At 39.1% G+C, this 25227-nt stretch overlaps 1 protein-coding gene across 1 annotated transcript; it reads right to left on the bottom strand.

Annotated features, from left to right (window-relative positions):
• Positions 1–4064: 4064 nt before the first annotated feature.
• On the bottom strand, positions 4065–5744 carry LOC134317764 (uncharacterized). The gene is made up of 2 exons (XM_062998488.1): positions 5669–5744; positions 4065–4348 (listed from the first exon to the last, which is right to left on the bottom strand). The coding sequence occupies exon 2, from the start codon at positions 4346–4348 to the stop codon at positions 4115–4117; it is 234 nt and encodes a 77-aa protein (XP_062854558.1). The 5' UTR covers positions 5669–5744; the 3' UTR covers positions 4065–4114.
• Between the last annotated feature and the right edge of the window lie 19483 nt (positions 5745–25227).

Raw genomic sequence — 25227 nt, 5'->3', positions numbered from 1 at the left:
AGATGTTTGGACCATGGAAGGGAGTTATTACGAGTTTTGGTGATGTTAGTGTGTGTGGGATTGGCAATTTTAGTGGTATGTTGTTGTTGTGGTGTCCCGTGTATCAGGGTATTAATAGAAAAATTTGTGGTAGAAGTAGTGAGTAGAGGAAGCAGAGGGGGGCAGGATCCACCAGTTATCCAGATGGTGTTGGCTGATTTGTCTAAATATCATATAGATGATGAGGTGGAAGATACCCTTGAAGGTGGGCCGGAAGACCCACTTCGAGCAGCATAAGTGCTACTAACTCTGCTTAATTAAAGGTAAAACCGACCAGAGAAGATGAGGAGAGAGGACCAGCACTACGGATCATACACCGTGATGAAGGAAGGAGACTTGGAAGGCCTGGCAAAGGCAGACTCTGTGGGAACTGGAAGACTCACTCCAAGGGACAGAAGTGCCACCAACTGGACCTGCCTACAGGAAACAAACCACAGCAGAAAAGCCCGGCAAAGCCGACTATGTGGAAGAAGAGTCCAGTAGAGCCAACGGAACGAAACAAGAAGATGAGGAAGGATTTAGTCAGACTAGGAGAGAAAAACATAAACATATAGTTCGCAGACACAGACCATCTTTGAAAACACTAGTTAAGTGCAACACACATAGTTTAGCTACAAAACGCAAGGGGTAGCTCAGGATTGTTTACGATGTATATATGTTTGATATTCTGCTATTTATATGAATGATACTCTCTGTGCGTCATCGTTTAAATGTTTGTGCTGCGGCGGAAACAGGTAAGACCGACAGGGGAGAATCCATGAGACAGTAAGAGCCATGCAGAGAAACAGAGGCTATGGGCCCCTTCTGAATATCTGCAGCTCCGTCCTGTGGAGGGCAACCTGAACGGATTTCCTGTAGAAGCTATGCACCCATTGTTTTTATTTTCTTCTCTTCTCTTTTTGATTTCCCAATTTTAAATTCCTTTATTTTGATTTCCTATTCTATTATTTTTATTTTTTTTTTTTTTTGTTCGTTTTAGGGTTAGGAGCTGTTGCGAAAGGTACGGTTCCTTTAGTTTAACTGGCAGCCTTTTTATTTTTAGATACCTTTTATTATAAAAATTCAGCCCAGTGGCCATGTAGTCAGAAGGGGTTAAATTGGGGGTTGCTGACGTCTATCCCTTTCTCCTGGAACCTAGAAACACCTAACCTAAAGTTAAAAGCTAATGTGAAAGCATTAAGATGCTTTCAAGGGGGGCTTGTTAGGATTTTTGGAACATAACATCATTATTAACCCTTTCATGCCTGAGTGGAACATTCCATTTTCGGACACTATGTAACATGGTCATAGAAAAAACCTTATTGTGTAAATACCGTACATAGCATAGACTATATATACACACCATTATAACCAGAAGAATCAGTTCTTTAAAATGATATAAAACTCAGTATGGTTATTTAAGTGTAATATAAACAAATCTATACAAAAATCCTTCAAAATCAACCTAAAAAAACTCTCAATTTTTATTTCATACATAAATACTTACATTTTTAACACATTTCTGTGCAATTTAGAGAAAAATATAGAGTATATGAAATGTTTGCAATTTTGTGAGCCATTTGTCAAGAAAATAATTTTGAATCTATCATCTTCTATTCAAAAGTTATGATCAATTTAGCAGAAGGTGTCATTTAGCAATTTAGAATGTTCGTGTAGCTCCTTTTTTACCTCACTTTTTACCAATGTCAGCATACACTATAAACCAATGAAAGTGTACTTTTTTCTTAATTATTACTAAATTGTCAACATCCATATTTTTGAAAGACAGCAGATAAAATGTATTTGACAAAATAAGCACTCTAACAACAGTGTATAGTTCAAAAACATTAAAGATTTTTATTAGAATTATATACACTTCTCATTCTATAAATAATTTCAAAACAACAATACAATATAGTTCAGCACTATTGAAGAACATCACTCCATAAAACAAACTCTCAAATAATCCAATTCAACAATACAAGAAAAAGCAATTATTTGTTCAGGATAATCATTGAACAATTCAGTAAACAGTTTTGAGGCAACAGGATATCAAATCTCATCTAAGCCATTTTGCCAAAAATTCACTACAAAATATTTAACAGACAATGCACAATGGATAATTACCTCAAATTACCTCCTTCCAATGAACAATGCACACTGAACTTTGACCTGTGAAGAGAAAGAGAAACAAAGAACATATACACAAACACAGGGGTTGAGAAAGGATGAGAGGGACTGACAGTAGAAGACAGAAGCCCTGTGTAGGTCTAACTGCGAAACTCATCTCCTTCGCTAGAATGCCAAGACTGAAAACAGTTTCGATTGCCAACTAAACAAAATCTTCTACCTTGGCACTCAGGAGCCATGCATGCAATCTTTGTTTTATTTTCTTTTTTGAATTTTTTGTAGCAAAGCCAGCAATTTCTTGATACTTGCTCTATCTGAGGAATGTGGGTGACGTAAAACGATGAGGAAGTGGTTGGAGCTACTGAAAGCTGAGATGGCAAAATTGAATCGACAGAAATGTCTGCAAGTTGGCGCGACAGATTTTCCCTAAAGTTTATCTGGCTGTAGCCTGCTGAACTAAACCCATAACGTGATGCTGGATTGGAATGATGCCAGTCCTGAAACAAAATGAAACTATTAACGACGGCTATGTCCACAAAATGGAAGAAAAGTGTTTTCCACCACTTTTGAGTTTTCTGAAGCAGATTGTATGTGTTTAACATTTGATCAGATCTGTCAACACCTCCCATGTGTTTATTGTAGTCCTTTACTACAGCTGGTTGACGGACTACTTTCCTGTCCCACGTGGCACCATTCTTTACCATCCTAGAAACCTCTGATGAATCATTAGCATTGTGGAAATTAGAGAGGCATGTAACTGCTCGCGTGTCCTTCCACTGAACAACTAAGACATTTCCGTCAATTCTACACCACCTCATATCACCACGGTTAGCTTGCCGCTCCCATTTCTTGACATCTTTGAAATCCACTGGGAATTTCTTACGATTAATCCTACATGTCCCACAAGCATTGATTCCCCACTCCTTAAGTCGGACCATAACAGTTGGTGATGTATAGAAGTTGTCAAACCAAACTGTGTGACCTTGATTTTTAAATGGTTGCACAAGGTCTTCGATCACTTTTATAGCCAAATCAGTTATGCGCCCATCAAGACTGCCTGTGTAAACATCAAAGTCTAAGGTATATCCCGAATTTGAAGTTGCAATGACCCACAATTTGAAACCCCAGCGAGTAGGTTTGCCCTTCATATACTGCTTGAATCCTGATCGACCTTTTGATTTTATGCTATGCTCAGATTTTCATTAGCCTGGAAAAGCTGCTGACACTTGGTTTTGAGGTGGTCCATCAGGTAACGCAACTTCCTAAGACGATCAAGATTATTTTCTGTGGCAGGATCTACAACATGGAGGGCTGCCATCAATTCCTTGAAACGGTCACGGGACATGAATAACTTGGCCCATGAACCCTGAAGAGATTTGGTTCCCCAATATCTGTGAATGCTGTGCAGGGACGTGAAACCCATGTAAATAAGGAGCCCAAGAAACCGGTAGAATTCATCCGGGGTCACTTCTTCCCATGCCCCATGATGGTTCGCATAAGACGGCCTATTCAGTACAAGCTCCCACCCCTTAGAGTTTGTAAACTGGCAAATCTCGGCAACGATGGTGTACGTGAAAAACAACTTGAAGAAGTCTATTTCACGCAAGTTACTTGTGGCTGACCATACAGCCCTACGCACACTTCCCAGATCTATGCCTACTGGACGAGAAGGATTAAATGGTATGGGCTTTGGTGCTTCTGTGTCTACATCAGCATAGGAAGGAAAGGATACAGAGTCAGGAAAGCGTTTCCGCTTCCTACCTGACATGGGACAAGAAAGACTAACCAAACCCATAAAAGAAAACAAACATTAGTAAAAATCATAATCTCAGTTTGTACTCTTTTGTTAATTTTAACTTTTTGTTGGCAGCCCCGATTGTGTGTGTGGGTGCAAATGCTGACATTTATTGTCAGCATATATGTACACACACACATTTACAAATACACACTATTGGAATACATGCATTTACCGATAGGAGGTTGTTGGTTGATCCCTCTGCTCATCTTGCTCCTCTTCATCCTCTTCTTCCCCTTCATCCAGGAGCTCCATGTCCATGAAGTCCTCCTCTTCAATGGTCATGCCTTCATGATCTTCATCGCTGTCATGTTCAGCAATAAGTCTAAGCTCGTCAGGGCCTAGCCGCTGTCTCCTCTTCAGAGACTCCATAAGGCGTGAATATTGAGCCTTGTCTCCATCCATCTCAGAATAATAAAAGAAAGAGATTACAGTGAATAAAGGTGGTGACAGTGATGTTATTTTAAAAAATAATTACATATATGTAGAATTCAATCACAAATACTCTATATGTTTTTGCCAGAGAAGCTAATGTCCACAGGCTCATGTTTAGAAGTAAACTCAAGTACACTGAACCAATACATATGACAAAAGTTTCTCAAATCTGGCACATGGTTTACACATAAAACAATAATTATCTAAGAGGAGCAATAAATACAAGACAAAACTTGATTCTATGGTTATATTTAAAATGTTGTAAATAGTCACAGACTGAAATGTTATGCACCTGTATGCTTTCAAAAAAAGCTTTCAAAAAAAGTTTGATACCATATTTTAGTCCCTTTCAAATATCTCTTGCAATACATTAGAAAATTATGCAACTCTGACAGAAATATTTTATAGATAAAACTATATTTCACTGATACAAGTAAGAATTACCACAGAAAAAAAAATATTATGGTAAAAAAAGAAGTTATAAATTGCCCAGACTGACATTTTATCTACCTATATGCACCTATATGGTAGCATAGCATACTTTAGTCTCTTTCAAATAAATGCAGCAATTTTTTAGAAAATTATGCAAATTTGACAGAAATATTTTATAGATAAAATAATATTTCTCTGTTATAAGTACAAATTACCACAGATAAAATATACCATGGAAATAAAGGTTATAAATTGCCCAGACTGACATATTATCCACAACTTTATGCTTTCTGCCTCAGCTTACTTTAGCCAGTCATGCTAAATGCATGCAATGCAAAATGTAATGATATTATGAGCAAAGCTAAGGTGATTTCTAAGCAGACTTTAGACAGTATTGAAGTAAAACAAGTAAGCTATAACTGATTTCAAGATTACATGCATAAAATCTAACTTTGGAGTTTGAGAGCAGCCTTTAGCAGCCTTTTCAAACCACATGGCTGCAGGATGCAACAAACAGCTCCGGTAGCTTAGCTTAGCTTAGGTTCACTACTAATCACTTATTTGTGTAAAACTGCTGCATACTTTACAAACTACTAAACAAACGAGACTAAAAAGGTATCTGATAAACTCTCCACACGTATTTATTTCCATCTAGATGGACATTAAAAACATTACAATCGATTCAGAAAGGAGAGTTATGCAGCTGACTGACTAAACTTAGAACGCAACTCTCAGAATCACCTCGGCTTTTCCGAAGCGTAAACACTAATAATATTACAATTTTACCATTAAAGCGAAGTTTTCTGAGTAGAAATGAAAAGTAATAACACTAATAAACAGTTTTAAAATAAATCTTACCTTATTTCACTGACAGAATTTCTCTTTCTGTGTTGTTATCCAGTCGACTGTCTCAGCAGCGCTCCGTGTGAGGGCGGGGCGAATGAAAAAAATAAATTCTCCGCATTCTCATTAAATATGCAAACCAGCCACGACACAAACCGCTTGACCAATAACATTGCCTTTTAGCCTGGGTTGTCAGCTACCTGGGGCAGTTTTCAGATTTACAATCAGTGATTGGACGGCGGAGATATAAGGCTTCAAGCCATCGAAATTATTGTTTCGAAATTTGAATGGGCCGGCTGTAAAGGGTTAAACATAAATTCAATGTGAGAAGTTGTACGGTATTTCCCCACGTGGCTCTTTGTCTGGTAGGTGCACTCAAAATGGCGCCTACCATGTACCCCCGTTAGGGACCCTCCAGATGTCTGCCGTAGGGGGGTGGAGGGGCGGAGCCCTGGGCTTGTTTAGCACATTTCATTGGCTCCACCAGCAGCGAAGGAGGAGGAGCCTAGCTTAGTTTAAAAAAACTGCGCGCTCAGACGAGAGAGAGTCTTTTTGGCTGGCGAGGATCTGGATTGCAGGAGAAAAGGAGCGCCGATCGGATTAGCTCTGACATATATTCACAGATCATTTCTTTCACTTAATAAAGTGTTTTTGAAGAGTACTTTCTGGATTCTCCGACTGCTTCTTCAGAGCCTCTCGACAAAAAGATTCGTCGTAACAGAGGATTTCAAAAACAAATGACTTCACTTTTCTACACAGTCACCTTCCGATGCATTTTCCCCAGCGTCGTACCAACTTTTTAATGCCATCAGCAAAATATGTTTTTGGTTGAGCAGGTAGCCACTGATGCATCACATGAAAATCTTCTTTCCCTTAAAGCTTCTTTGAGTGGTCCAAAAAGGTGGAAATCAGATGGTACTAAATCCGGACTATAAGGTCTCTCAGTTTCCAACAAAAATATAAAAGTGCAGAAACATTTTGAAGATCTCTCGTATGTACATTATTCATAGCTGTTTTTCAATTTCATTCTTTACTTGTACCCTTTTATCACTCACACAAGTGAAACTATCTTATAAAATGATAACATTCAGATAAAAAAAAATCAGTTTTCTTTTTATAGTTAAATTATGCTTAAAAAACACATAAGGATTGGATTAACTGTACCTTCATAAAAACTATTTAAATTCCTTTAAAGTGACCACATGACACCACACCACAGACAACACTTAAATTATTGTGATTATTATTGTGGAGTCTTGTGCACTATTGTGCTGTATTTATACTTATTATGTATTTATATTTATTTAAGTGTTACAATTAGGTAACACCACATGACATTATGCATGTTTACCTTACAATAAAAAAGTCTAAAAGTAAAACCTTATACATAAAACATTCCATTTGCATTACTTGCAGTTTAAAAAAAAAAAAAATATATATTTTTTATTTGATTGGGGTAAAATCTGAAGTCATGTCACCCACCTAAATACAAAAATGTAAATATAGGCTACTACAGGATTCGAAAAATAGTTATCAGAACGCACCTTATTATTGTTTGGAAAATACATTTAAAAGTCTATAAAGCCACATTTTGAAACATACAGAGAAGGTAATCATTTATTGGCCGTTGTACCAGAGCCGTATTCTGGCCAGGGTCGCGGTGAACATGATTTCTAGGGCGAAAGGTAGGAAACACCCCGGACACACACACACACGCACACACACACACACACACACACACACACACACACACACACACACACACACACACTTAGAGCAATTATTAGTTTAATAGCAAACACACGTGGACACGGGGAGAACATGCAAACTCCACACAGAAAGAACCCTGGCCTTTAATCGAACTCAAGACCTTTTTCCTGTGAAGCAACAGCGCCACCTACTGCGCCACCCAATTTTAATTTTTTTACCAAAAAAGTAAACATTATTAACTAGTCGTGCTGGTAGATACACTGGTAATGAGGGACCAGGTTTGATTTTAGTCTCCTGTCTTTAGTATGTTATCCTCGCAACTGCATATTTTACCTCTCAATTAAAAAAGATTCAATCAAAAAAGCTCATAAGTGTTCTGATCAGTTTTATTCTGGCTCCATCTTGTGGCCAACTAATAACCGACAGCACAAGCATAGTGATAATATTTCTTTTAATATATATTTTTTAAATAAGTAATTTAAATGTCTTTTTAATGTATATAAATTGATCTCAGAATTATTTTAAAATAAAATAAAATACAAATACAAACCCCATTTCTGGAAAAGTTTGTACATTTTGTAAAATGCTATAAAAACAAGAATCTGATTTTTTTGAACGTTTATTTACAAAAGTATGAAGAATGTACCCTTAACGTTTTGGCTAAGCAACTTTATTGCTCTTTGTAAATATAAAAAAATGAAAAGGTTGATGCAAAATACAATGAAATTTTTATAGAATATTCATGTCAAATCGTTTTTATAACATTTCACAATAAACATGTATAGGTAACTTAATATCATTCTTGGGTATAAAAGAATGATTCAACAAAGGCTCTGTCTCTGCAAGTAAAGATAGGTCATGACTTAACACTTTGTGCCAAACTTGCCAAACTGAAAGAATTGTCAATCATTTGCAAATAATGTAGGTTTTGAGGTTTGTTGCATAATATTGTGAGAGAAATCTCAGTACATGTAGGACAAAGCTAAAAACCACTGTTAATATGCATGACCTTTCAGCTTTCAGATAGAATTCCTTGAGAAACTGTCATGCTATTGTGATAAATATTGCCACATTGGCAGTGGAAGTATGTGCAGTAGTCAGATTAATCCACGTTTTAGTTTTTTTGCTTTTCTGGAAAACAGATGTTGAGTTTTTAGTGCCAAAGACAAAAATAAAAGGTGCAAAATCCTGCCCATTAGGCAATGTCCTTTCTCAAGAAGTCCAGGGTTATGTCCCAACTTTTTCAGAAATGGGATACAATAGACATACCCTTCATTAAAAATAACATTGCATACTTGTATATTGTGCCAGCATTTAAATACAGAATTAAAACAAACAAAAATACTATGTTAATACTGTATTCTTTATTGTTATTACATCACATAAAACCTCCTGGGTAGACTGGACTTACTAAAACTTTACTTCAGCTTAAACTGCCCCCCCTTTTCAAACTGATTTCTGTATAAATATTTAGCAAGTGTGTTATTAGCACAAAAAAAAAATCAACACATTTTTGTATTTTTGTATTTCAGCTATTATTAAAGTTTCACAGCTCCAGTTGCACAGCTTTTCTGGGTTTAGATTTTGCCTGACATTACTTTTTGTCTACAAATTGTCACCTTCAAAAAACACACACTGCCTTTTCCAAATGTAAAGTAATGTAGGGTAATGGATGAGTGAGCAATTAAACAAGTAGGAAAATAAGTGAGTAATTGTGTAAAGTTATGTTTTGTACAGGCACAAATTCAACCCTACATCAGGGATAAAGTAATTTAAGCAAATAAATACATAAATGATAACACATTTGGTTTTAAAAGTAACCATACTTTTAAAAAGAACAAAATTACTTTTAAATATAGTAAATATCATCTAGTTCAATGGTTCTCAACAAGGGGGCTGTTGAGCCTGGAGAGGGGTACCGTTTCGTTGTGTTTAATTGAGGAGAGTAAGTAGGACTTGCACATAGTGAGATAGGAAAATTAATAGTCTATTGGCATACGGGAGATTTCTTGTGATGTGACACACACACACACACAAAATCTGAAAATTAACATCCTGACTGTTACCAACACAAAGTTCAAAAGCCAGCGTTTGTTTGTTTATTAAAATTTAAAATAGAATAGAATGCCTTTATTTGTCATATATACATATACAGATGTACAGTACAACAAAATTCTTTCTTCGCATATCCCAGCCATTGTACAGCGCCCCTGGAGCAGAGAGGGTTTGCAAAGGGCCTTGCTTAAGGACCCAACAGTGGCTGCATGGCAGAGCTGGGATTCAAACAGTGGCTGAGGGCCCAACAGTGGCCCAATTCAGCATCATGTTTAACTGTGGTTACATTTATAACAGGACAGGTAGTTACTGGTTACACGTGAAGTTCAAGTTCAATGTCAAACAACATCTTACTTTGCCAGGCTGCTATCTTCCACACATCTGCAGGACTACTTTTCAACACATGCCTCATCCCATGCATCTTCACTATATATAAATGATTGCACCTAATTTACCCTAACCCACCTCTGCTAACAACTATTTGTTCACTTCTAAGTAAAGGAAATTATGTGAATTATTGCTCATGGTAATTATCAATACACCAGATTGTTACTGTTTGTTAGAAATAACGTAGAAAAAACTAAATTGAAATTTAACCTGGCCGCAAAAATTCTTTTAAGGGGAAAAAAGGACAAGTTGAAGTAACGTAGAGCCTCACTGATGTAGAACCTCAGTGATGTGTCCCTCTCAGAAATAATTCTACTTCATGGTCGGAGAGACTTCACCACCTGGTAAGAAAAAAGGTGCAACTTTGATTCCTGTCTATGTCGCTTTGAACAAAACTGGCAGCTCAAACTGTACTGTCCTTTGCTGCTTTTTTGAAAGGCACAGAGGACAGTCGGGGAGAAGGCTGATGCACTGGGACCCTTTATGTCAAAGCAAACAGACAGCAGGCCCTGAGCACTCATCCATCAAGAACTGCCACATCCACTCTCTACAAAGCTTTAACAGGGGAATTAGGAACAAGGCCAGGATTGATGCATTATTTAACAGCAACCACACTGATTTTTAATGAGAATTACACAAAGCTATCTGTCTATCCGTCCGTCCATCCGTCCGTCCGTCCGTCCGTCCGTCCGTCCGTCCATCCAACCCACCCACCCACCCACCCACCCACCCACCCATCCATCCATCCATCCATCCATCCATCCATCCATCCATCCATCCATCCATCCATCCATCCATCCATCTATCTATCTATCTATCTATCTATCTATCTATCTATCTATCTATATATCTTTTTGTATATCAAACTATCTGTCCATCCATCCATCCATCCATCCATCCATCCATGTCTATCTAATATATATAAATATCAATGTCTGTCTGTCCGTCTGTATATCCATGTGTCTGTTGCCCCATCTCATCCTGTCATATCCCATCCATCCATTCATCCATCCCATCAGTAAAACACTGTAGTGGTAGTATGATGGTATGAGGATGCCTTAGGGCCTGATGATTGCCATAACTCACAAAACCATAAATTCTACTCACAGAAAATAAAGTCATACAATCCTGAAGAAAAATGTCTGGTCATCGGTCAGTGATTCAAAGCTCAATTGCATTTCTGTTGTGTGACAAAAAAATGACAAAGTAGAAGAGCAAATCATTAAACCTCTTGTGGCAGGACTTTAAATGGGCAGGCCATGCTCAAAAGCTCTCCATTGTGGCTGATTTATAACAATTCTGCAAAGAAGACTTGCCAAAGACCTGCCCACAGTGATGTGAAATATTTATTCAGTTAGAGATTCTATAGCCTACATAACCAGTTAAGTTTATAGTTGAGTTGAATGGTTTTTGGATGAATTATATAATTGTAGCAACAACTTTAAGAAGAAATAAACATTTGTATTAGGCAATTCATAGCACTGTTAATGTCAGTGTTACACTGAATATAAACAAAAATTCAAACATTGAAATGTAAGCCTAGAAATTTTGAAGCATTGAAGTTTTCCACAAAGTATATTCCCCTTGTGTTCCAAACGGTTTCATGTGTTTTTATGTGTAAAATGCACAGTTCTAAAATCAGATCTAGCTGAAATGCTCTCCCATAGGCATCAGCGGTGTATATAAATATACCCACAAGCATAATTAGAGTTGAAAAGCATCTCATTCTGAGATCATCTGTGTGAATTACAAATGAGTACTTTAATATATTAACAGAAAACTTTCAAACCAATTATTCTCTATTATTAGACTGATAGCTTGTGGTGTACATATAGTAGGCTTTACTTTCTGTTCATATTTTTATATGACAAAGCTTTTTAGATTAATGTGCTGTGCCAATCCAAACATCTACAAATGAGTGTATATACACGGTCAGATTTAAAAATCAGTTTAGTGAATCAGTTTTTAACACGTGTCGACCAACACTGACTAATTATGTTTTGGCATGATGTCAGGGAGACAAAAAGTCTAAGACTATATGATCCCTAATATTTAAAAAATCCCAACAACACTGCTGCACCTGATATACTCATATTGGAACAACACACACTATCATGCCATTATCATGTTAGATTTTGTTGCAGTGCTTAGAATAGTCCACCACCCAAAAAAATGACCAGTAAGGTCTTATGGAGGTTTATTTTGATTAATAAATGATAAGCCGGGTGTGTCAAAATGAACAGAGCAATAGATGGGCTACAGTCAGTGATTGGTGCTGGAGCCTATCCCAGCTTTTCAATGGGCGCAAGGCACACAGTAACACCCTGGATGGGGCGCCAGTCCATCGCAGGGCAGACACACATACACACACACACATCCATTCACCTATAGGGCAATTCAGTGTCTCCAATTAACCTGACTGCCTGTTTTTGGACTGTGGGAGGAAACCGGAGCTCGCGGAGGAAACCCACGCAGACACGGGGAGAACATGCAAATTCCACACAGAAAGGGCCCGGACCGCCCTGTCTGGGGACCGAACCCAGGACCCTCTTGCTGTGAGGCGACAGTGCTACCCACTTAGCCACCGTGCCGCCCTCCACTGGATTCAGCTTTAGGAAATTACAAACAAACTTCATCTGTGTGCTAGGTGTAACTTTTAAATAATCAATAAATGTACATAGTGCATAGGTGAACCTAGGCGTATCTCTACATTTACTACCTTTTTATGAGCATGTGTTTTGAGAAGTGTGTGTTTGGGGGGGTTATTTTTGGTTCAAAAGGGGGTCATACGAGAAATAGGAAAAGTTAAGAATCATGTTAAAACAGTTAAAACATATTGTTACAGTATATTTGAAAGATATTGGGTCCCTGAACAGCAGAAAACTATTTAAAAGCTTGTAATTCACTCACTTTGTTGTGTGCTTTTCATTAATGAATTAAAAACTAGCTGATGTTAGCATTCATTAATATGCAGAAATTCAAAAAGTGTATTAAACAAGCTAGCTAGCTACTTACATTAACATACAGCGCCTTCTCTGGCTCGCACAACTGCAACCTTAACGAAGACGTGACCAGTAATGGGAGTAAAGGTGACTTTATATTTAAAGTTGACCCCCCAATTGTCACCGTATAATTTACACTCGGCCTCGTGACCTTGTTAAATCAACACTAGCTTTGCTGTTGATAAAATAAGTTAACTGAATGGGTAACGTTACACTAAAAATACAACCCGTGTTCTACCTTGCTGTTGAATGGCATTGATATCTACATCAGTACCTTACTGCTGCCATCAGAGGGATAAAATAGCAAAGTCCTCTCTGACCTTGGCCAGTCAAACAGCTCAGCAATGCTCCAAAACCGGCCCTTCCCAGGAGGGGTAGACGAGATGAAAGTCAGTGTGCATAAAGGCAGAGATTAAACTGGATCTGATGGGCAGAGCACCACGGGTCCCTACGGTAACTCCTGCGCATAAAGGTGGTTTGACAGGACCAGCGGGCAAAGCAAAAGCCCCAGGGCATCTCATTTAAATAGAGCCATGTCGTGCCACGCAGAGGTGTTGCTTTTCACAAGGAACACATTTTACGGCACTGATAAAAGAACAGAAAAAATATTTAAGCTTGCTGATAATGAAAATCTAAGAGCAGTCGAGACTCACACTGATTTAAACCTGTATTTTCATAAACTACTCAGTTAAAGTCATCTGTAGGTCTTGAAATCTTAACTGTTTATCTTTTTAAAGGTGGAACTACTACCTACTTTGGTCATTGTGCATTCCACCCACAGAAACCGACACACCGTTCATCTTTTAGGGCTAGCACATGGATTTCCCCAATACATGGTAGCTGCTCTTCTTTGTTTGTACTGTTCTGTGTTTGTGAAGACAGTAGGTGGCGCTGTGGTAGTGACAAGGAGGTGACTCCCCATCCAGCCACCCCTCTCTCATATATGGCTAATTTTGTCTGTTGAGAACCCGATTGCCTTTGACACTGCTGATACTCACGTGTTTACTGTGGAGGATTAATGTATTACCATACGTTCAGACCGGCAGCAATTTTTCGCCTCTTGCTGCCTGAATCGCCGATCGCATATTACCCTTGTGTTCACACTGGAAGCATCATCATTACCTGTGGCCATTTGATTTGCCATGGTGTAACTGACGCTAAGCAAAAGAAAAAACGTCAGTAGAGCATACTTTATTGATTAGTATCTGTAGAGCGTACAGAAAAAAACAACAGACAACAATCACGAACCATATTCCTTACCACACAGTTTGTACTACAAAAGTGTTCCTGCTAAAAATAAAACTCCTGTAGGGAAATCGTTCTTCTGTAAATTTAATCTCTGCAAAGTCACTGTGGAGTCAACATGACAAGAAAACTGTGCTTTTTCTTAGCAATCACTGTCTATTTGCAGAATTTTAATGCCGTGACAATGAGTTTCCCTACCATCTTTAGTAGAAACCAAAAAGGGAGCTCACTGTTTTACAGTGACACATAGAAATGCATGTACTGCTCTGCTCAGTGCTCAGTTCCTATTGGAAATCACCATATCGCTTCACTCCTAATTGCAAAAAGTTAAACTTCTTCTCAACTTTTTTGCATCACTGACTCCGCCCACTTTACATCACAAATCGCCAGCTCTAATTAAAAATAAATAACAGTCTATGCTGCACTACCCAAGAAACTATATGACAGAAATCTAGCATTTAATTACATTTATTTATCTATTTATTGTTATTTCTGTTTATGCATTTTCTCCCCTTTTTCTCCCAACTTTTAGCACAACCAATTACCCACTTGCATTATGCTTCGTCTCTGCTGATGCCGATCCCCGCCCTGATTGAGGAAAGCAAGACTGTCACGCGCCCCCACCGACACGTGTGCAGTAGCCGACTGCATCTTTTCATCTGCACGAGGCGAGTTCATATGCGGATTAGCTTTGTGTACGGAGAGCCACACCCTGATCCTCATTATCCCTCATCTCTGTTCAGGTGCCATCAATCAGCCAGCAGAGATCGTAATTGCCTCAGTTATGGAGTCCTTATCCGGCTCCCACCCTATATGAACAACAGCCAATCATTGCTCATGTAGGTGCCCAGCCCAGCGGGATGGCAGAGCTGAATTTCGAACCAACGAGTTTGACATGTCAGCTCTGGTGCGCTAGCGTGTTTTACTGCGCCTTTAATTACATTTATTCAAAGGAAAATTGTAAAACCTTTTTAAGAAAAAAGCCACCTTAAAAAAATCCATCTAATACAATTTAAAATGTAACTAAAGCATATGCCTATTTTATTATACTTTTTTTTTTTTAAACTAAGTGATAGAGAAATCTGAGGTGAAACTCCTTCCAACACATTCCATAAAAAAGGTTTTTTAACCTTAAATTGAAGGGTGAAATAAAAAATCTTTTATAGGATCTTTGATGTTTTGAGGTAGTTTTTCTTCCTTAAAGGTTTTAAGAACCTGGTTAGAATATGTGGCTTCATGGACTGATATACCAGGAGAACCAATTTTAGTTTATATATTTAGAAAATGCTAATATCACTGATTGCATTAAATCTGTAACCACATAAACAGTTTTTGGGTTTTTGGGCGTAAATGCACTGGCACACTAGATGGCACTGCAATAACTACTTTCCCCACTATGTTTCACTACATTTGGTTGGATTGGTTGGTGATGATTGACAGATTCAGCACAACACATATATTTATTTCTTAATTAAAAACCTAATCCAGATGCAATCATACCACTCTTATTCTGCTGTCTCTGTATTGTCATTCAGCTTCCCTTGCTGCCTCTATGTAATGATTTACTAATATGTTTGATATTTTTTGGCAGTGGGGGGTAAGTATAAATGAATAACTGATGCAGAAAATCACAAGAATAGACTCACACATGGACAGCGATTCAGGTCCAAACGCCCACATGCTCAGTTTAAAGCCACTTTTCAGGGACTGTGTGGGTGGCAGCCTCCAGAAGCATGTTTGGGAGGCCTACCAACTTGATTCTAACTTTCTTTTAATCTGCCACTGTGTATAAATTCTTTCTAACTAAAGAAACTACATACAGTGATAGATGTGAAATATATATATAGCTTGAAAGAAATTCAAATTCATTTTGCATCAAAAGGAATGGGTAATGTTTACGGCTCATCTAAATGCTCTCTCTGGTGTGTAGGCTTCACTCGCTTTGGGTGATGTGTATGCATTGAGAATGAGACAGGAAGTGCAACACTGTCATATTAATGAGAACAAAGATTTACAAAGAAGCTAACCCAGCAATTTAGAGGCCAACTAGCTTTAGATGGACTGCTGTACAACACATGATCTGAATTAGGACTAATGATGAGCTGAAACAAGGCTTGAGTTCTGGTTACACACATCATGCGTATTATGCATATAAATTTTTTGGCAAAGCAAATAATTTATTTATGAATCTGACAACCTTGACAATCACAATTCGGCACTCTGAACCGCTTGTGCATGAGAGAGATCTGTAGCTCAGCTCTTATTTCAAACTAATCATCAGCTTTAAAAATGAATTTTAAACAATTATTTTAAAATTAATATTAATAATCTCCATCAAAGCCACTCAGGTGGCGCAGCGGTAAAAACACATGCTGGAACACCAGAGCTGGGATCTCAAATACATCGTATTGAGTCTCAGCTCTGCCTGCCGGCTGGGCTGAGCAACCACATAAACAACGATTGGCCTGTTGTTCAGATAGGGGTGGGATATTAAGCTGGATACATTTACGGCATTCAGCAGACGCCTTTATCCAAGGCGACCTACATTACAGATACAGTATACAGTCTGAGCAATTGAGTGTTAAGGGCCTTGCTCAGGGGCCCAACAGCAGCAACCTGGCAGTGGTGGGGCTTGAACCAGCAACCTTCTGATTACTAGTCCAGTACCTTAACCACTAGGCTACGGCTTGGATATGGTCTCTCTCATAACTAATGCAATTACAACCTCTGCTGGCTGATTGATAGCACCTGCACAGAGACGGGAAAAGAGTGCTGTCAGGGTGTGTCTCTCCTTACACAGTGCTGATCAGCATTGCATTCATCAAAGTGTAGGTCACAAAATGCATACGGCTGCTGCCCATGTGTCGAGGGGGCGTGGGTTAGCTTTGTTCTCCTCAATCAGAGTGGTAATCAGCATTGGTGGAGAGACAGCATGACGCAATCGGGCAATTGGATGCGCTAAAAGGGAAAAAAAGGGAGAAAATGCATTAACAACAGTATATATATATATATATATATATATATATATATATATACTGGTGCTGGTCATAAAATTAGAATATCATGAAAAAGTTGATTTATTTCAGTAATTCCATTCAAAAAGTGAAACTTGTATATTATATTCATTCATTACACACAGACTGATATATTTCAAATGTTTATTTCTTTTAATGTTGATGATTATAACTGACAACTAATGAAAACCCCAAATTCATTATCTCAGAAAATTAGAATATTGTGACAAGGTACAATTTTGAAGACACCTGGTGCCACACTCTAATCAGCTAATTAACTCAAAACACCTTTAAGGCCTTTAAATGGTCTCTCAGTCTAGTTCTGTAGGCTACACAAGCATGGGGAAGACTGCTGAATTGACAGTTGTCCAAAAGACGACCATTGACACCTTGCACAAGGACGGCAAGACACAAAAGGTCATTGCTAAAGAGGCTGGCTGTTCACAGAGCTCTGTGTCCAAGCACATTAATAGAGAGGCGAAGGGAAGGAAAAGATGTGGTAGAAAAAAGTGTACAAGCAATAGGGATAACCGCACCCTGGAGAGGATTGTGAAACAAAACCCGTTCTAAAATGTGGGGGAGATTCACAAAGAGTGGACTGCAGCTGGAGTCAGTGCTTCAAGAACCACCACGCACAGACATATGCAAGACATGGGTTTCAGCTGTCGCATTCCTTGTGTCAAGCCACTCTTGAACAAGAGACAGCGTCAGAAGCGTCTCGCCTGGGCGACAAGGACAAAAAGGACTGCTCAGTGGTCCAAAGTTATGTTCTCTGATGAAAGTAAATTTTGCATTACCTTTGAAAATCAAGGTCCCAGAGTCTGGAGGAAGAGAGGAGAGGCACAGAATCCACGTTGCTTGAGGTCCAGTGTAAAGTTTCCACAGTCAGTGATGGTTTGGAGTGCCATGTCATCTGCTGGTGTTGGTCCACTGTGTTTTCTGAGGTCTAACGTCAATGCAGCCATCTACCAGGAAGTTTTAGAGCACTTCAAGCTTCCTGCTGCTGACCAACTTTATGGAGATGCAGATTTCATTTTCCAACAGGACTTGGCACCTGCACACAGTGCCAAAGCTACCAGTACCTGGTTTAAGGACCATGGTATCCCTGTTCTTAATTGGCCAGCAAACTCGCCTGACCTTAACCCCATAGAAAATCTATGGGGTATTGTGAAGAGGAAGATGCGATACGCCAGACCCAACAATTCAGAAGAGCTGAAGGCCACTATCAGAGCAACCTGGGCTCTCATAACACCTGAGCAGTGCCACAGACTGATGGACTCCATGCCACGCCGCATTGCTGCAGTGATCCAGGCAAAAGGAGCCCCAACTAAGTATTTTTTTATTTTTTATTTTATTTTTTTTAATTAAAAAAAAAATTTTTTTTTTACCCCTTTTTCTCCCATTTTAGCGCATCCAATTGTTCAATTAGCATCATGCTTCCTCTCTGTCTATGCCAAACCCTGCCCTGACGGAGGTGATTGAAGCTAACCCGTATCCCCTCCGAAACACGAGCAGCAGCCAGATGCATCTTTGCCACCCACACATTGACGAGTTTGGCGCCACCTAGCGTTGCATGCGGAGAGACACACCCTAAGGGCACCCTCTCCCATCTCTGTGTAAGCGCCTCCAATCAGCCGGCAGAGAACGCAATCGCATTCTGACAGAGAGAGACCCACATCCGGTTCTTTGTCCCACCCCCCACATAAGCAACCGGCCAATCGTTGCTCATATAGCCACTCAGCTTCGAACCGGTAAAGCAAGGCTGGATTCGATACCACGCTTCTCAGAATCCAGCCCTGGTTGCAGCGCGTTTCTTTTTACCGCTGCGCCACCTGAGCAGCCCCAACTAAGTATTGAGTGCTGTACATGCTCATACTTTTCATGTTCATACTTTTCAGTTGGCCAACATTTCTAAAAATCCTTTTTTTGTATTGGTCTTAAGTAATATTCTAATTTTCTGAGATACTGAATTTGGGGTTTTTATTAGTTGTCAGTTATAATCATCAACATTAAAAGAAATAAACATTTGAAATACAGTATATCAGTCTGTGTGTAATGAATGAATATAATATACAAGTTTCACTTTTTGAATGGAATTACTGAAATAAATCTACTTTTTCATGATATTCTAATTTTATGACCAGCACCCGTATATATATAATCTCCATCAAAGTAAATAATCCTCACACACCTGCTAGATAGGAAATAGATCCCATTTGCAATCAAAGTAGAATGATACTGTGGCTAAAAAGAGTGGACAACTGCAAATAAATAAGTCCAAATCATTAAAATAAAGTAACAAATTAAAGACACAGTACCATCCACGATGCAGAGTAGAGACAGTGCAGGAATAAGAATTGGATCTTGTGATATGGTGGGCCACAACAAGCCAGCCCTCAGAAACAAAACAGTAAGGGAAGAGTGGAACCTCCTGAGTGGTTCTGCTTTGGAAACAGGCACGTCGCAGCACTACTGGGGCAATCCGCTCTCCCAGTGTGTCTCACTTGTGAGGGTCCAAAATGCTGCAAGACCAGGGGCAGTTTCCAGAAACCAAACCAATGCTGACATCCCAGGTCAGTAGAAAACTGATCACATCTCGCTTTCTCCCTATTGTTGCTGACTTCCACTCTGAACAAGGAGAGCCATGACTAACACTCGCCTCCTCCGACACCTGTGCAGTAGCCGACTGCATCTTTTCACCTGCACAAGACGAATCCATATAGGGTACGGTCTCTCATAAAAACAGTCAGGCACCGATCTCCATTATCCCTCGCCCCTGATGCAGCGCCATCGATCAATCAGCAGAGGTCAAAATTACATCAGTTATCAGGAATCCCCTCCAGCAACCAACCCACTGGATGAGCCAATCATTGTCCATGTAGGCGGTAGCAAAGCTAATATTCGAGCTCACAAGTTCGGGGTGTCAGCTCTGGTGTGCTAGTGTGTTTTACTGCTGCGCCACATGAGCGCCGGCTGTGTTTCATTTTGCAGGAGTTTGTGTTTTGACAGAGTAGTTAACTCTTTTCAGTTTGTGTTTAGAGTTTGGAGAAACTGAGGAACTTGGAAATGTGTTTAAATGTTTGGGAAAGACTGAAATGCTCTGCTCTCACCACTCACCCATCCTAAATCCCAAAAGGTTCTTTCATGCCTGTATAAGTGCACTGAATAGGGCAGAAAGTAATGGCTTTTCTACCAGATGTAGTGTACTGTTTGGCCAATACAGAGCCATTTGGGATTCAGCCACAGTTTCTCAGGGTTTTATAGATTAGTGGTTAAGAGGAAGTGACTCCCACTCTCTTCTACGTTTAGCTCAGCGATGATTAGATTCAACAGTGGCTTGTGATTTCATTTCAAGGAAATAGGAAAAAGTTGCTGGGGACTGAGTGATTTTCTCCTAGTTTTTATTTTCAATCTATTTCCAAGATCAATTCATTGCTTTCCTTTCTCTAGCTTGTTAGGTCAAGACCCGGTCTGATTTGCTATTTCTATTGTTTTCTTTTTTCTTTTTCAGAGTGGGGTACGCTTAAACATACACTCATGAAAAAAACTTCACATTTTGTAATAACAGTTTTCCACCCAAACGTTTAAACACATTTACAGAAACAGGGACTTGATTCCTCAAAACTCTAAACACAAACTGAAAAGAGTTACTTGGTTTGTCAAAACTCCATCAGTTTCAGTGGTGTAACTAGGAGCTCATGGGCCCCAGTGCACAATAGAATTTTGGGCCCCCTCAACAAATTTCACACTCACACACACACACACACACACACATATATATATATAAATACCTAGTAACATTAAGCAGGTTACACAGATTCCCAAAATCCCTGTGCTGTGCCTTGCTATTCTGATATTTAATTGTCTTTTACTTATTTTAATATTTTACTTAACGAAAATATTGTCGTATTTTTACTTTTGTTATCACCACACTTTACCGCTAGCATTAGCCACTTGCTACTGTAGAGGGTCGGCTCACCTAGCCGCTGCGAGTGCTGCTCGTCCGGCGGGGATGATACGGGTCTTTTGCTGCGTGCGGTGGTGGAGGTTTGGGAATAAAGGCACACAACAAGGTAGAGTTTACTTTAACTGTTTAGTCAGGACTTCAATAAGTGTTACAACACTTACGACTGCCTAGCTTCAGCACCCGAACTACCTATTGGGTTCAATGCTGGGGCCATACGGCGAGTCTCATATACAAAACTAACTGCAGAACGTCCAAACGCACGTGTATAAACCGGGTGCTGCATTCTGATTGGCTGAGCTGAATGTCACTCACATATCACCACTACAATATTGTAATATAATAATAGCGACCTAGTGAGTGCAGCCAATGGGGTTGGGGCAGTGAGGTGGGGGGGGTTGAGTTCATGTCATGGAGGGCCCCTCCCCGCCATGGGCCCCAGTGCACCTGCCCCCCCCCCTTCCCCGGTAGTTACGCCCTGATCAGTTTCCATGTTATCTCTTCTGCAAAACAATATACACAGTCATGTGCATACCTCTTACAAAACACTGACGTGATTAATTCAACACTACCATCAAAAGTGTTCAGATATGTTTTGGCTTTATGAGGCCACGTCACATGTTTAAAAGCATACAAGTGTGTGGAAAAAAGAGTGTAGGGTTAGGCCAAAAGACCTCATGATCACATTGGCTGTGATGTTCTCCTTGGCCAAGCAACTACGGAAAAACGATCCATCCTTGGTATTCATGTATGTGGATGTACTCACATGAGTAGTGTCACACGCGCATGGGGGCTGTGTTTGTACACTTTCCACCACCATGCATTCTCTACTGCAGTGCTCCCCAAACTTTTTTGCACCACGGACTGGTTTCATATAAGATATAATTTCACGGACCAACGGGGGTGGGAGGATCTAAAATAGAATAACTATAGAATGGAAAATCAGAGTGAATCCTAAGCTTTTTTCAATGCAACGAGATGCTGCTCCCACCTAGTGGTGATTGGAGACAATAACACGTGAAGAGTGTTGGAAATGTAATTGCTCTTGTAGTGATCTCTATTTATTTATTCTTTCTGTGCGGCCAGGTAACAAATGACTCACGGACCGATACTGGTCCACGGCCCGGTGGTTGGGGACCACTGCTCTATTGGATTTAGAAATGGGGAATATGGTGGAAGGTACAGCACTCAAAATGTGGATTGTTGGCCAACTGGTAATGGACCGGAGTGACACAGTGATAACTTTATCCCAAATGACTTTTTTTTTTGTTTGTCAAGGAATGTTAGCAAACGGAGAATGTTATAGAGACCAAATGCTGCATGGTGATGTATGACCCCATGCTGACCAACAGCAGCACACATGGTGACATTTCCACCAAGCTGCTCAGGGACATTGACAATGGCCTGGTTGCCAGTGATGCTGCCTGGTCTTCTGCAGGTTGAACCCTCTCTCGTCAGTAAAGATATATATTCACAAGGAACAGAACTGGCATCAAATTCAAACACTTTGAAAATAGGTGAATGACCATATTAGATAAACCTACATACAGGAACACTGAGGTAAATAGTAGTGTGTCCATACACTGAGTACTGAGAGTATACTGTACTAACACACATATTGTTATTGTTGCTCTTTCAATTGGTCAGAGTTGCACTTAAATTGAACACAATATACCTGTTTCATCAGGTGGTGTTGATTCAAGACATGGTCTATTATGGGCAGGCTGACCTGGTCAGTGTTTGTGAAATGGATATCGTCTTCCACGACTGTCTCTGATTTTCCTCAGGGTGATGGCATTTTTTAAAACCATGTTGACTATGGTGGTATCTTGTTTGTCTGTGAATTTCAAACATTTGCTTGTGAATTAGCCTCCAACATTTAAGACTAACTGGTAATTAAGGTGTTCAGAGATTGTGCATAGAATTTAGCAGTTTAAAATCATGTTGATATACGAGCTTCAGGTTTTCAGAATTTTGTGCATAGTTCAATTTTGTGTTCATAAAATAAGGAAATAGCTGGCAATTTAGAAGCTATTATTGTGTATTTAAATGCAGTATTTATAGCAATCACCTGTAAGGTAAATTTCCAATCCTTACCTGAATCTTTAAAATAAATTGTTTAAAGCAGGGTGCTTGGGTGGCACATTGGTCTAACAATGCAACACTGCATCTCTGGGGCTGTTTTTTTCTTGATCAGATTAGGGGTTGTGCAAGTGACAGCGGATTCACAGTTGGGAAATTGAAATGACTAGATTTTGAGATAAAGTTGGGAAAATCCAGAAAATTACAAATCCATAATTACAAATCCTATTTCCAGAAATATTGGACCATTTTGTTAAATGCAATAAAAAGAAAAATATGTGATAGAAGAGAGAGATTTTCACTGATTCACTTCATTGTAGTTTGTAAGTATAAACATATTTAAAATTTGATGCTTGCAAAACACAAAAACGTTGGGACAGAGGCTTGATCTCCCTGTGTTCCATCAGCTTTAATAGTTTGGGAACTAAGGACACTAATTGTGGTAGTTTTGCCTGAGGAAGTTTTCTCCATTTTTGCTTAATACAAGACTTCACCTGCTCAACAGTCCGTGGCCACCATTGTCTGATTCTCAACATGCTGCATCACACATTTTCCATAGGAGACAGATCTGTACTGCAGACCAGTCAAGCACCCACATCCTGTGTCTATTAAACCACACTTTTGTTGCAAGTATGGAATGAGAACTGGCATCTTCTTAACTATGGGTTTCCCAGGAAAAGACTTTGACTTGATAGCAGCACGTCTCTCTAAAATTATAACATACACACTCATTCCAATTGTATATTCGAACATATGCAAGTCACCCATGCCATGGGCACTGATGCACACCCATACCATGACAGTTTTTGGCTTTTGTAGCTTTCACTGATAACAGTATGTTCTTTTTTTCAGAAAACAAGCTGAAACTAGCTGACTAATCTTACCTCAGAACACATTTCCATTGTCCTTCAGTTCATCTGAGATGAGCTCGGTCCCAGACAACTTGGTAGTGTTTCTGCTTAGAATTGATGTATGGCCTTCTTTTTGTGTAACAGAGTTTCAGGTTGGATTTCTTAATGCAGTGGTGGACTGTGTTAAGTGAGAACAGTTTTCTGAAGGTACATGTTTTCAGCCTTCAGAGTCCTATGGGAGTCTTATATCTTTTGAGGCAGAACAGTTATGAATAAATGTTACCATCATGCTTTTTCATGACTCTACACTAGTGTATCAAGATTAAAAAAGCAAATGGCAGATCTTCCTGTGAATGTAATATATAGTGTAATATAAGGGTTAAGTCCCTACAACTAGTCTTTGAGACCAGTAATTCTACTGCATTAATGTCACCACAATCCATTGTTGCACAAAAGTGTGAAGAAATTTTAAGTTACTTCATTTTGTCTACATATATAGTGTTATAGAAAATTTTGATTTTATGCTTACTAATGTCGCTGAATATTAGTTTTATGCTGCTTTTGTACTAAATTCTTAGTCATGTGGTTGTTTGAGTACAGATATAATTTGTTAAGCTGTTATAAGCAGATAAAAAACAACAGTTAGCACAGAATGGAGGTTCCAAAGTCCAACACCCAATGTGATATGACTAGAGCAGTATAAAGGGAGGGTCATGGTTCTGTTCCTTGTTCTTCGTTTATTCCACTACTGTAAGAACCCACAATTGTGCCAATAAATTTCTCCAATTCAGTCAACTGTAACTGTTTTTCCGCAACAATACTATATGGTAATTCACATGTACTATATACACCTGTTAGCAATGGGTGTGGCTGAAACACATGAACTCAATAATTAGGAGGAGTGTCCACATACTTTTGACCATATGGGGTATTTAAATTTATTTATCCTTTTTGAATACTTGGTAAATAACTTGCCCTGAATCTATTGGTGAACTGAAATGCAAGGAGAACTAAATTAAGGTCGGCACATAAAATAAAATAAAAAAATTAACATTAACACTCTAAAAGCAGTATAAAGGCATGTAGAGAGGACACATGAACTATGATTAAAACAGTTCTAAAAACATTCTGTGTACTAAAATATAATTAAAACATTAAAAATATGGTCAATCAGACCATCAAACATCCTCCTAAGCAAACATGTAGAGGTTAACATTCCTCTATCCATTTTCAAACAACTCTCTCTGGTTCTCTGTAGGCAGGA

This window comes from Trichomycterus rosablanca, chromosome 7 (assembly GCF_030014385.1).
Source record: "Trichomycterus rosablanca isolate fTriRos1 chromosome 7, fTriRos1.hap1, whole genome shotgun sequence".
NCBI classification, from domain to species: domain Eukaryota; kingdom Metazoa; phylum Chordata; class Actinopteri; order Siluriformes; family Trichomycteridae; genus Trichomycterus; species Trichomycterus rosablanca.
The sequence above is the reverse complement of the archived record's forward strand: the minus strand, read 5'-3'. Positions and strand labels throughout refer to the sequence as shown.

What these genes read in the sequence shown, in the direction of transcription:
- LOC134317764 (XM_062998488.1), bottom strand. Translation starts at nt 4,348, where the DNA reads ATGGATGGAGACAAGGCTCAATATTCACGCCTTATGGAGTCTCTGAAG.